The sequence below is a fragment of the Dama dama genome, chromosome 3, assembly GCF_033118175.1.
Source record: "Dama dama isolate Ldn47 chromosome 3, ASM3311817v1, whole genome shotgun sequence".
NCBI classification, from domain to species: Eukaryota; Metazoa; Chordata; class Mammalia; order Artiodactyla; family Cervidae; genus Dama; species Dama dama.
The window spans coordinates 60,015,970-60,029,752 of NC_083683.1; the positions used below are offsets into that span (position 1 = coordinate 60,015,970).

At 42.3% G+C, this 13,783-nt stretch overlaps 1 protein-coding gene across 2 annotated transcripts in view; it reads left to right on the plus strand.

Annotated features, from left to right (window-relative positions):
- The window catches only part of CPM (carboxypeptidase M), a 73,458-nt gene that overhangs the window by 44,807 nt on the left and 14,868 nt on the right, over positions 1 to 13,783 (plus strand). For both annotated transcript variants that reach the window (XM_061130408.1, XM_061130418.1), the window contains exons 4-7: positions 3,043 to 3,215; positions 5,120 to 5,304; positions 6,018 to 6,185; positions 11,216 to 11,368. In XM_061130408.1, coding sequence (XP_060986391.1) covers positions 3,043 to 3,215; positions 5,120 to 5,304; positions 6,018 to 6,185; positions 11,216 to 11,368 — 679 coding nt within the window. The remainder of the gene's footprint in view (positions 1 to 3,042; positions 3,216 to 5,119; positions 5,305 to 6,017; positions 6,186 to 11,215; positions 11,369 to 13,783) is intronic.

Here is a 13,783-nt window from a genome sequence, read left to right on the forward strand (position 1 = left end):
AAATACTCCTTACTTAGAAGCAGAACCTTTGAGCTCAGGGTTACAGGGGAAAATTAATGTAGGCTAATCAGATCTTTACAGAATAAGGCTGAAAATGTGAATTCCTTTTTTTTTTTTTTTTCCCTAAAAAAAGAAAAGAAAAATGGGAAATCTCTCCCTTATACAGCAAGATTTTTCACAGGCCTTCAGCTTCCCCATCATTGTTGGTACATAAGGTAATTTTAGGTGGATGTGACTATGTTTATTTTCATAGTTGTGCTTTTATTTTACTGTATAATTAAAAACATGAAATCTAGCAAAATGATAATTATACAAAGTTTATCATTTTTAATATAAGTAAAAAGCAAGCCAGTTTACAGAAAATGCAAACTAATAGAATAGATAATATGCAGATATGGCAAAAAGTTGTGAGGATGATGTGCCAACAAAACATGAGACCGTGGAAATCAGAAGTACAGAGGTATGGCAAAAATTGCACAAGTGTGCAAGAGGGGAATTTGAAAATAGAAGAACTTGGAAAGAGGGCAATCTGGAAATCAGAAACCTATTTAAATTATGAGCATTGCAAATTTGGATTTTTCTCTGTTAACATCTACATGTCTGCTGCAGTGGTCCTCCATGTACCATCCACCGAGACAGGCCCCACAGCTCTCCCATGTATCACGTGTGCTTGTGAAGATGCTCCACTCCCCTGCATTATTTCTAGCTTCCCCTCTCTCCCTCACTCCAGGAAGTATTTGGAAGACAAGTGAATTGAAAAAAGGACAATAAGAAATAGCCTTTACTCCACTCTTAATTCATTTTTAAAAAGTAAATTATTAGAGAATTAACACACAGAAATCCCTTGCATTCCTATACACTAACAATGAGAAAACAGAAAGAGAAATGAAGGAAACAATACCATTCACCATTGCAACAAAAAGAATAAAATACTTAGGAGTATTTCTACCTAAAGAAACAAAAGACCTATACATAGAAAACTATAAAACACTGATGAAAGAAATCAAAGAGGACACAAACAGATGGAGAAATATACCATGTTCATGGATTGGAAGAATCATTATTGTCAAAATGGCTATTCTACCCAAAGCAATCTATAGATTCAATGCAATCCCTATCAAGCTACCAACAGTATTTTTCACAGAACTAGACCAAAGAATTTCACAATTTGTATGGAAATACAAAAAACCTCGAATAGCCAAAGTAATCTTGAGAAAGAAGAATGGAGCTGGAGGAATCAACCTGCCTGACTTCAGACTCTACTACAAAGCCACAGTCATCAAGACAGTATGGTACTGGCACAAAGACAGAAATATAGATCAATGGAACAGAATAGAAAGCCCAGAGATAAATCCATGAACCTATGGACACCTTATCTTCGACAAAGGAGGCAAGGATGTACAATGGAAAAAAGACAACCTCTTTAACAAGTGGTGCTGGGAAAACTGGTCAACCACCTGTAAAAGAATGAAACTAGAACACTTTCTAACACCACACACAAAAATAAACTCAAAATGGATTAAAGATCTAAATGTAAGACCAGAAACTATAAAACTCCTAGAGGAGAACATAGGCAAAACACTCTCCGACATAAATCACAGCAGGATCCTCTATGACCCACATCCCAGAATATTAGAAACAAAAGCAAAAATAAACAAATGGGACCTAATGAAACTTAAAAGCTTTTGCACAACAAAGGAAACTATAAGCAAGGTGAAAAGACAGCCCTCAGATTGGGAGAAAATAATAGCAAACAAAGCAACAGACAAGGGATTAATCTCAAAAATATACAAGCAACTCCTGCAGCTCAACTCCAGAAAAATAAATGACCCAATCAAAAAATGGGCCAAAGAACTAAACAGACATTTCTCCAAAGAAGACATAGAGATGGCTAACAAACACATGAAAAGATGCTCAACATCACTATCAGGGAAATGCAAATCAAAACCACAATGAGGTACCATTACACGCCAGTCAGGATGGCTGCTATCCAAAAGTCTACAAGCAATAAATGCTGGAAAGGGTGTGGAGAAAAGGGAACCCTCTTACACTGTTGGTGGGAATGCAAACTAGTACAGCCGCTATGGAAAACAGTGTGGAGATTTCTTAAAAAACTGGAAATAGAACTGCCATATGACCCAGCAATCCCACTTCTGGGCATACACACTGAGGAAACCAGATCTGAAAGAGACACGTGCACCCCAATGTTCATCGCAGCACTGTTTATAATAGCCAGGACATGGAAGCAACCTATATGCCCATCAGCAGACGAATGGATAAGGAAGCTGTGGTACATATACACCATGGAATATTACTCAGCCATTAAAAAGAATTCATTTGAATCAGTTATAATGAGATGGATGAAACTGGAGCCCCTGATACAGAGTGAAGTAAGCCAGAAAGATAAAGACCATTACAGTATACTAACACATATATATGGAATCTAGAAAGATGGTAACGATAACCCTATATGCAAAACAGAAAAAGAGACACAGATGTACAGAACAGACTTTTGGACTCTGTGGGAGAAGGCGAGGGTGGGATGTTTCAAGAGAACAGCATCAAAACATGTATATTATCTAGGGTGAAACAGAGTACCAGCCCAGGTTGGATGCATGAGACAAGTGCTCGGGCCTGGTGCACTGGGAAGACCCAGAGGGATTGGGTAGAGAGGGAGGTGGGAGGGGGGATCGGGATGGGGAATACATGCAAATCCATGGCTAATTCATGTCAATGTATGACAAAAACCACTACAATATTGTAAAGTAATTAGCCTCCAACTAATAAAAATAAATGAAAAAAAAAAAAAACCCTGAAATGGAAAAAAAGTAAATTATTACTTTTAAAAAAATTAACTTAAACTCTTAAAAAGATTTTGCAGCATACCATTGATGGATTGCCATGTGCCTGAAGAAACAGTGGTCTGACAACTGGTTTTGGTTTTAAATATCATCTGTAGTGTTTCTTGTTGGGGAATTTGTACCTTGGGGACTGTTTTCCTTGTTTTCCTCAAGTAGCCTCTTCTCTCTTTAACACCTACAGGCTGTAGGGCGGGAACTGCTGCTCCATTTAATTGAATATCTTGTAACCAGAGATGGAAGAGACCCTGAAATCACAAATCTAATCAACAGTACCCGGATACACATCATGCCCTCAATGAACCCAGATGGATTCGAAGCTGTTGTAAAGCCTGACTGTTTTTACAATGAGGGCAGGTAAGAATGGGCCTATCTTTGTAAAACATAAGAACACCACAAAAGGCCCCCATCGGATCGGACACCTTGGCCCTGTCCAGAGGAATTAACGAAACGTCTCATAACCTGTGTATATCACTGCCATGCTGGAAACCCTTCGGGGCCACGCATGGCTTTGACTGTGAGAAGTGAAACCCTGAATAAGGCTGGTTTACTCCGATGCCTGCCCACCCTCCACTGCTCCGGCTTTATTGCTTTTTCCACTGTCACCCTGCTGCAGCCGCTTAGATCCCTCTTCACCCCTGAAACTACAACTACAGGCTTCCTCTCACCTCTGGCATTCCCACCCGCCTTGGGCCCACCCTGGCCTGTTGCAACAGCATCTCCTCAAAGCCTCCTTCCCTAACCTATTGGATATTAGGTCCCCAGTTATACTTATATCACCTGGCCCCTTACCCTCACAGCACAATTTTAATGTCTCATTTCTCCTTTAATGTCTAGCTGAGGGCAGGAGCCCTACCCATAGTGTTCATCACTAAGAAATCCCAGGGCCTAGTATAGAACCTGGTCCCTCGATAAGCAGGTTGATTTATTAAGCCAGCCCAAGAACTAACATAAAGAAGAGTGAGTCTTGTAGTATTTCTGATTTAAAGTTTATTGTATTTTAAATCGCCTCAGGGAGTTTGGAATTTCTCAAATGTCTGATAAACACTGATATTTGTGCAATTAAAATTTTGTTTTTACCAGAGATAAATCACCACTGGATTCCCTTCCACTTTTAAGGTTTTTTTTTTTTTTTTTAGCATATTTAAACATGGCCAAGTCTTCCCACGTGGCTCAGTGGTAAAGAATCCATCTGCCAAACCAGAGACACAAGTTTGATCCCTGTGTCAGGAAGATTCCCTGGAGAAGGAAATGGCAACCCAGTCCAATATTCTTGCCTGGGAAATCCCATGGATAGTGAAGCCTGGCAGGCTGCAGTCCATGGGGTCACAGAGTCCGACAGGACTTAGTGATTAAACAGCTATGACAAACATAGCCAATCCACTTTTCAGAAATATATTTGTATAAAGTAGCATGTTCCTATTATTTCTGATAACAATTGCTGTGGAACCAACTGCCCCCAAATTGAGGAAACAGACACCTTTTTATTTACTCTCCACTCTGTAAGTTGGGAATTTGGGCAGAGCAGGGTCCATCTCTGTGCCACGATGACTGGGACCTCTGCGGGGGTCTGTCTGGGACCCTGTGTCTTGAGTTTCAGTTCTGGCTCTCACCTGGGTCGCTCATTCCTTCATGTGGCCCCTTGATGTAGCTAGCATTGGGGTCTCAGGGTTCCAAATGGGAGTGTCCCGAGAGCAAAAGCCCCGAAACACACGCACTTATCCAACCTTTGCTTACATCCGAATCGCTCCTGTCCCACTGGCAAGAACAATCACACAGGAGGGAACAACATAGTGCATGAACACCAAGTGCAATTCGTCGGAGGCTGACAAGGCAACCATCTGCTGCTGCTGCTGCTGCTGCTAAGTCGCTTCAGTCGTGTCCGACTCTGTGTGACCCCATAGACGGCAGCCCACCAGGCTCCCCCATCCCTGGGATTCTCCAGGCAAGAACACTGGGGTGGGTTGCCATTTCCTTCTCCAATGCAGGAAAGTGAAAAGTGAAAAGTTAAATTGAAGTCGCTCAGTTGTGTCCGACTCTTAGCGACCCCATGGACTGCAGCCCAGCAGGCTCCTCCGTCCATAGGATTTTCCAGGCAAGAGTACTGGAGTGGGGAGCCATTGCCTTCTCTGGCAACCATCTACCACCTCTGTATTCATATCTGGAAAAACAGCTGGAGCCCAGAGCAAAGGTCTATACTCTACAGGAATTTGCTCCCTCATATACCAACAGTAAACCCTTAAAACTTCTTTCTTTTAAAGGGATAATAGTAACTTCTTTGACCTGAATAGAAATTTCCCTGATGCTTTTGAGTTTAATGAGGTACCAAGGCAGCCTGAGACCGTGGCAGTCATGAAGTGGCTGAACACAGAGACCTTTGTCCTCTCTGCAAACCTCCATGGTGGTGCCCTGGTGGCCAGTTACCCGTTTGATAATGGTGTTCCAGGTAAGCACACATGGGCCCTGCTCTTGCATTCTAAATCCAGAGTGAGACTACAAACTTTCCACCTGTAAATGGGGATACACTCTTTCCCTCCCTACTTAATTTTTCTGGCAGGGGTACAAAAAGCCTCATTCTCTCGACTCTGAGCTATCCTTCCTACAATTTATAAATACTAGACGGGTAAGGTGTCTGAACTGACAACAAAAAATGGGATTACTTGACATTCATCAGTGAAATAGTAAAATTGTAATTTAGATTAGCACACAAGAGACAACATGGCTGAAAAAAAAACCTAATCACACGAATAATAATTCCTGACTCCTCTTAAAACTGTGGGATGAGGTATGTACCAAGGAGTTAAAATATTCTAGTGACTTCATTTAATCCCTACAGTACCTAAGGAAAGTTTACTGATCTCCTGGAATCAACATGACTAAGAAGGTATTTAACTTTTAAGCTGATTGAGGAGGAGTTTGGACATTATGTGGTTATTTTCTGTGATATCCTTTCTGTTACGTCCATCAAAAACTGGGAAGAAGAGTAGAGAGAAGCATTCATGGAAGTGGGTAGAGGAAAGTGGAAGTGGGTAGAGGAAATTCATGGAAGTGGCTCTAGGAAATTAGAGCCTTTGTGTGGGATTTGATGGTGCAAGGGCTAATATACTGTATACGTCCACTACATCAACTAAAAGGTCCTGGTCTGTCTTCCATGTGCAGCCACTGGAACATTATACTCTCGGAGCTTAACCCCTGATGATGATGTTTTTCAATATCTTGCAAACACCTATGCTTCGCGGAATCCTGACATGAAAAGGAATTCATGTAGAATTAAAACAGGGTTTTCTAATGGAATCATAAATGGATACTCCTGGTATCCACTGAAAGGTGAGTTTCTCTTCATTCTACCCTTCTTCTAGTTGTCTTTACCTAGAGGTGCCAGCTGGCCTTTGTTGACCCCAGCAGCTGCCAGAAGTTCATCAGGCACAGTGGAGCCCCTTCAGCCGTGTCTCTGTCAGCTAATGGCACGGAGCCAGGAGGGGGACAACCGTTTGAGAGATGCTCAGACATGTTCCCTACTGCCAAAGTTGCCTGAGTTCAGACGCTTGTTTAGCATTCACTTTGGAGCCGGGAACTATGCCAAGAAAGATGAGCAGGACACAGATCTTAAGCCCAAGTTTAACAGAGAAGAGCAACATCTAAGTTAATTGTGATGGCAGTGTCATATGAATAAGAACAGAGATTTAGAAAGGGGACAGTGTACCACAGGGGTGTAAAGCCGAAACACAGCGGGAAGGAGTGAAGGCCTTGGAGAAATGTAATTCTGATGTCTCATCCCGTGGGGGCAGCTGCAACTTGTGTGTTAGTCACTCAGTCGTATCCAACTCTTTGCGACCCCCAGGACTGTAGCCCACCAGGCTCCTCTGTCCATGGAATTATCCTGGCAAGAATACTGGAGTGAGTTGCCATTTCCTTCTCCAGGGGATCTTCCCGGCCCAGGGATCAAACCCGCTTCCCTTCTGTCTCCTGCAATGGCAGGCAGGTTCTTGACCATCTTAGCCACCGGGAAGCAAAGGGTGCTCCTTACCGCCAGGCAGTTATTGCCACGCAGCGGTAGGGGGCAGTATTGCCAGGGCTTCCCGTCTGTGAAGCAAGACGGATGTTTCCCTGAAGTCTCCTGATTGTTCAAGCCACTTTGCAGACTGAACAGACGAGCCCTCTAGTCTTGCTCCCTTGGAACAGGATAGCCAGGCGAGGGAGGGAGTGAGGAGTTTGCCATGGAGGGAACATGGCAGAGGGGATGTTCTTGTCAGAAGGAAGACTATCAGCAGAAGCCCAAGGGTGTCATAGTCCTAGTCTGGAGACTCAAAGAGAATAGGAGGGACCGGGGATGGAAGGGTGAGAGGGGAGACCGTGGGCGGGGACCAGGTTTCCACCACCTCGGTGAAAAGTGCCCCCTTTCAGGCTGGCCAGCAGATCCGGCCAGCAGCAGGCCGCAGCCTGCATTCCCACACATGGGCCACTTCCTCACTTGTCACCGTAGCCGGGGCTTTTACATCTGGGCGGGTTTCTGCCAGCTTTCCAGGGGACATAAATAAGCCTAGACGATGACTGGAAGGCAGCAGGGTCAGCCAGATGCCACAGTAGCCCAGACTTCCCTCCCGTGTCCGAGAGACAGGCTCCCAAGACGGAGCCAGATGTGCGGGAGATGGACTAGGAACCTCGTTTTGCTGTGGTGAGCTGTTCCCGAGTGTGCCTTTGCTGGCCGGGCCTGACTGGCCTTATCCAGAGCGGCACTCACTCTCCACAGGAGGCATTCTCTATTCCACGCCCGTTTTGCCATTTAACTTCTTTCTACCTGAGACAGTCATCCAGTCAAGGGCTTTTGTTCTGTTTCATTTCTCTCTTTCTTTTTTTCTCTTCTATTTCTTGTTGAAAATGAGCTTAGAAATGCAAAACTTGTAAGTAACGGAAAAGGAAGAAAAGAGTAATTCTTCCTGGCTAAAACTGGGACCTACATGCGTGCGTGCATGCTAAGACGCTTCGGTCCTGTCCGACTCTTTGCTACCCTATGGACTGCAGGCTCCTCTGTCCATGGGATTCTCCAGGCGAGAATACTGGAGTGAGTTGCCATTTCCTTCTCCAGGGACCTACATAGGTATTACTTAATAGTTATGTAATATTTTGACCATTTTCTGAGCATAAATACAGTTCATTACTTCCCAAATACTCTCATGGACTTGAGAAAACTTATTTCACTAGACAAATATCAAGTATAACTAATTAAAATCTGGCAGAGACTAGTTCATTCAAAGATACCATATTTCGTCAAATCTAAGATGCCAGTGATTGTAAAATATGTCCCACCAAGAAAGAAAAAAGTTTCCAGCTGAACTAATAACACAATGATGCTTTTCAACCATCAAATTTAAGATGCTTCCCAATTCAGAGATTTTAAAATAGAAGTTTTGCATCTTAGAAATATAAAATATAACCGTTTGAAAATAGGGTGTTGAGAGGTGAGAACTAGAAAGTGAGCATGGGCAGTGGTATTCCCAGAAGCAGCAGGGGTCTGGGTCTTCCCCTGCTCCCCAAGAGTCCACATGGCACCATGTCTGTCATCCACAGACGTAGTGCGGTGTGATGGTGGAAGGTGGCATGCGCTCTGGTTTCAGCCATTCACTAGCAAGAATCCCTGGGTACATGACCTACCACGTGTAATTAAGTTTCTCATCTGTAAAATACAGGTGATAATTACTGTGAGGGTTAGAGCTGATAGTGACGTCCTTCAAACAGTACCTAGCAACAGCAAACACTCAGTAAACATTGCCTATTTTTCCTCCAAATTCATGTACTTCAGTCGCTCAGTCATGTCAGACCCCATGGACTGCAGCACACCAGGCTTCCCTGTCCATCACCAACTCCTGGAGCTTGCTCAAACTCATGTCCACCAAGTCAGTGATGCCATCTAACCACCTCATCTTCTGTCATCCCCTTCTCCTCCTACCATCAATCTTTCCCAGCATCAAGGTCTTTTCAAATCAGTCTAGTTCTTTGCATCAGGTAGCCAAAGTACTAGAGTTTCAGCTTCAGCATCAGTCTTTCCAATGAATATTCAGGACTGATTTTCCTTTAGGATTAACTGGTTTAATCTTGCAGTTCAAGGGACTCTCAAGAGTCTTCTCCAATACCACAGTTCAAGAGCATCAATTCTTTGGTGCTCAGCTTTCTTTATGGTCCAACTCTCACATCCATACATCACTACTGGAAAAACCATAGCTTTGACTAGACAGACCTTTGTTAGCACAGTACTGTCTCTGCTTTTTAACATGCTGTCTAGGTTGGTCATAACTTTTCTTCCAAGGAGCAAGCATCTTTTAATTTCATGGCTGCAGTAACCATCTGTAGTGATTTGGGAGCCCCCCAAAATAAAGCTTCTCACTGTTTCCATTGTTTCCCCTTCTATTTGCCATCAAGTGATGGGACCAGATGTCATTATCTTAGTTTTCTGAATGTTGAGTTTTAAGCCAACTTGTTCATTCTCCTCTTTCACTTTCATCAAGAGGCTGTTAGTTCTTCGCTTTCTGCCATAAGGGTGGTGTCATCTGCATATCCAAGGTTATTGATATTTCTTCCGGCAATCTTGATTCCAGCTTGTGCTTCATCCAGCCTGGCATTTCGCATGATGTACTCTGCATATAAGTTAAATAAGCAGGGTGACAATATACAGCCTTGATGTACTCCTTTCCCAATTTGGAACCAGTTTGTTGTTCCATGTCCAATTTAACTGTTGCTTCTTGACCTGCATACAGATTTCTCAGGAGGCAGGTCAGGTGGTCTGGTATTCCTATCTCTTTAAGAATTTTCTACAATTTGTTGTGATCCACACAGTCGAAGGCTGGGCATAGTCAGTAAAGCAAAAGTAGATGTTTTTCTGGAACTTCTTGCTTTTTCAATGATCCACCAGATGTTGGTTCCTCTGCCTTTTCTAAATCCAGCTTGAACATCTGAAAGTTCACAGTTCACGTACTATTGAAGCCTGGGTTGGAGAATTTTGAGCATTACTTTGCTAGCATGTGAGATGAGTGCAATTGTGCAGTCATGAATTCCTTATTGCCAAATTCAGAGTTAAATTGAAGAAAGTAGGGAAAACCACTAGACCATTCAGGTATGACCTAAATCAAATCCCTTACGATTATACAGTGAGAGTGACAAATAGATTCAAGGGATTAGATCTGATAGACAGAGTGCCTGAAGAACTATGGACAGAGGTTCATGACATTGTACAGGAGGCAGGGATCAAGACCATCCCCAAGAAAAAGAAACGCAAAAAGGCAAAATGGTTGTCTGACAAGGCCTTACAAATAGCTGAGAAAACAGAAGTGAAAGGCAAAGAAGAAAAGGAAAGATATACCCATTTGAATGCAGAGTTCCAAAGAGTAGCAAGGAGAGATAAGAAAGCCTTCCTCAGGGATCAGTGCAAAGAAATAGAGGAAAACGATAGAATGGGAAAGTCTAGAGATCTCTTCAAGAAAATTAGAGATACCAAGGGAACATTTCATGCAAAGATGAGCACAATAAAGGACAGAAATGGTTTGGACCTAACAGAAGAGGTGGCAAGAATACACAGAAGAACTGTACAAAAAAGATCTTCATGACCCAGATAATCACAATGGTGTGATCACTCACCTAGAGCCAGACATCCTGGAATGTGAAGTCAAGTTGGGCCTTAGGAAGCACCACTATGAACAAAGCTAGTGGAGGTGATGGAATTCCAGCTGAGCTATTTCAAATCCTAAAAGATGATGCTGTGAAAGTGCTGCACTCAATATGCCAGCAAATCTGGAAAACTCAGCAGTGGCCACAGGACTGGAAAAGGTCAGTTTTCTTCCAATACCAAAGAAAGGCAATGCCGAAGAATGTTCAAACTACCACACAATTGCACTCATCTCACACGCTAGCGTATACTTGTTTTTACAGAATAAATGTATTTATGAAAGGCTTGTAGAAATATTTTAAAAGAAATTTCACCCTAGTTTCTCCCTGTTTAAAATGTAATTTAGAAAAAAATAAAATAAAATGTAACTTAGGAAAGAAATGTAATATGAAAAATCCTTTTCATAGTTGTGATTTTTAAAAAGGACTCTTCCCTTACTCCTCGGTTAATCTGGATGCATAGATGAACATCAGTCAGCTCTGATTCAGTTACCCATATGGGAATATTTAGGATTGTTTGGTCATGTCTGGATACTAAAATGTCAAGCTGTAATTGTACATGCCAATATGTCAAATTCATCTTTTCCTGTTTACATGTACTGTCATTGCAACTGTCTAATTCACCTGTCTCCAAGGTATGTGATACTTGACTTCATTCCAACTTCATACTTTTTAAAAAACTTAAATATGTTTGTGTTTAGGTGGAATGCAAGATTACAACTACATCTGGGCCCAGTGTTTTGAAATTACGTTGGAGCTGTCATGCTGTAAATATCCTCGCAAGGAGAAGCTTCCAAGTTTCTGGAAGGATAACAAAGACTCGCTGATTGAATATATAAAACAGGTGCACATAGGTTTGTAAGATTTTCTTATTAAGTCCTATTAACATAAAATATAGCATCTGGCAAAACCTTTGCGTTGAGAAAATGCAAGCCCCTATTTCTGCTTTCTGGGTTCAGGCTCATTTTTAGTACCAAAACTAACAGTTCAGAATTCTCTCTGCATGAGCATCTGCAGCATGTGAAAAATGCAGCACCCATCAGCTCATATAAGGGAAAGCCTGGTGTGTGTTACTTTAATATGGGGGTGTAAAATCCAGAGTACTTCTAATTTTACATGTTGAATGACGTGGAAATCTGGCAAAAGATCGATAAAACAGGCTGTCACTCTGTTACATCATCACCCATTTAGAAAGAAGCCAAGTTTGCTTGTCATTTGCCAGACCCAGAGATCGTTGGACATGCCATTTTACATTTTCTTCTAGAACTGGGGTGGTGACCTAGCACCATTAGCTTCAACCCCTCCCACCTCTCAACTGTGCCAAATGAGCAGGTACTGGGAGTCTTTGCAGCCTTTTTTTTTTTTTTTTTTTGATGCCTGTCTGACCTTTATGAGAGATGAGCAGACAGTGTGAGAAGAGCATCATTCTCAGACATGTGCAACAGACTCACCAGGAGAGTTTGTTAAAACATGGCTTGCCAGGCCCATCCTCAGAGTTTCTGATTTAGTGGGTCTGGAATGATTGACATCTTCCCTGGTGATGCAGACACTGCAGGTCCAGGGACTACTCTTTGAAAACCATTGCACGGGAATAGCACATCGCTTGTGGTGATGGTGGAACCTTGGGCAGGGTGTGGAAGGCCCTTCTGCATGGCCCGTGTTATTGTTCTCCATTCAGAACAGTTGGGGGAAGCAAGGCGTCAAGAATTGGAGTAACGGTTATGCTACCATATGAAGCCAAAGTGGAGAGTGTGTGTGTTGAGAAAGTTTTCATCATGGACCTACTGCATAATTGCAGAATCCCTGGATTTTCTGCATGCTTCACACCAAGGCTTCCCACCTGCTGCAAAGAGATGGGGTAGTTGAGGGGTACAGGGCTGAGTGCAGGGACAATTAGAAGCTTCCCTTGGCCATACATCCCGAACATGGATATTCCTTCCCCCTTTCATACTTGACCCCCAACTTCTTGCCACCCCAAAACAAAGTACAGGAAGATTATGTATTTTTTAAATATTTATTCTTATTTATTTGGCTGTACTGGGTCTTAGTTGTGGCATACAGGATCTTTAGTTTTGGCATGCGAACTCTTATGTGCAGCATGTGGGATCTGGTTTCTGACCAGGGATTGAACCCAGACCCCCTGCATTGGGAGCACAGAATCTTAGCCACTGGACCACCCAGGAAGTTCCCAGAAATATTATTTTTGAATTGGCAGGACTGCATCTAACTGGCTGAGACATCAATGGAGTAGGTTGATGGGGGAATATTACAAAATGTAGTATTACCAGCATCTTAGTGTAACTTTTACCAGCATATTAATAATTTTTATTGAGCTTATTATTGGGTCTTTTTCCTTTTTCATTATGTCACCAGACTCTGTTCTGGTGTTTCTCCTTTTGACTTTCTTCACGAGGCACATTTCTGCTTTTGCTGTAGCTTCTACCTATACCAATCTTTTAGTGTAAACTCTAAAAATTCCGCCTTCAGAAGAATAAAACTGGGAGGGCAACGGAACACAAAATACACTCTATGAACTTCAGACTAGCTGCAAAGGTTAGGGTACTCCTGGGCACTGAGTTAAGGCAGGCTCTGAAATATCATGCTGAAATAATGTCAGTGAAGGAGCTTTGTAAACTGTTAAATGACATACAAATTATGACCTAAGCATTGTTGTTATTAATTTAAAACATTTACAATTCCATTTAACTAGATTTTATAAAGAATATTCATCTGTCTGTGTGTCCCTATAATCAGATATGCACAGTTCACTTAAATCACATGTATTAAGGTATATTAACACACCAACACTGCCCCCTTGTGGTTTAAGACAGAGTTTTTTTGGGGGGTTTTTTTCCTCCCTAATTTAATAATGAAACCCTATTTCAAAATACTGATTACAGCATGGTTACTGTTATCTGATAGAGAGGTTCTCTCCATATTGGTGCCCGATGGGAAGCCAAAGAGTATGTTTGTGGATAATGGAAGCAAACATTTCTTTACCATTATTGCTCTGGTTTAAGAAAATTATTGAGGTTTGTCAAGGTGCATCACATTCATTGGTTCAGTTTCACCACTTGCTATGATGCTAATATCTGAGATTTCCAGGTCGGTCAAAGACTCTGGTAAGAGGTCCTTGTCTGGGAAGGAAAGGCCTCTTGCTCTAATGGAAGGACCTAGTCTAGAGCAGGGGTAGTGCCTGATGATCTGAGGTGGAGCTGATGTAGTGATAATGGAAATAAAGTGCACAGTAAATGTAATGTGCTTGACTC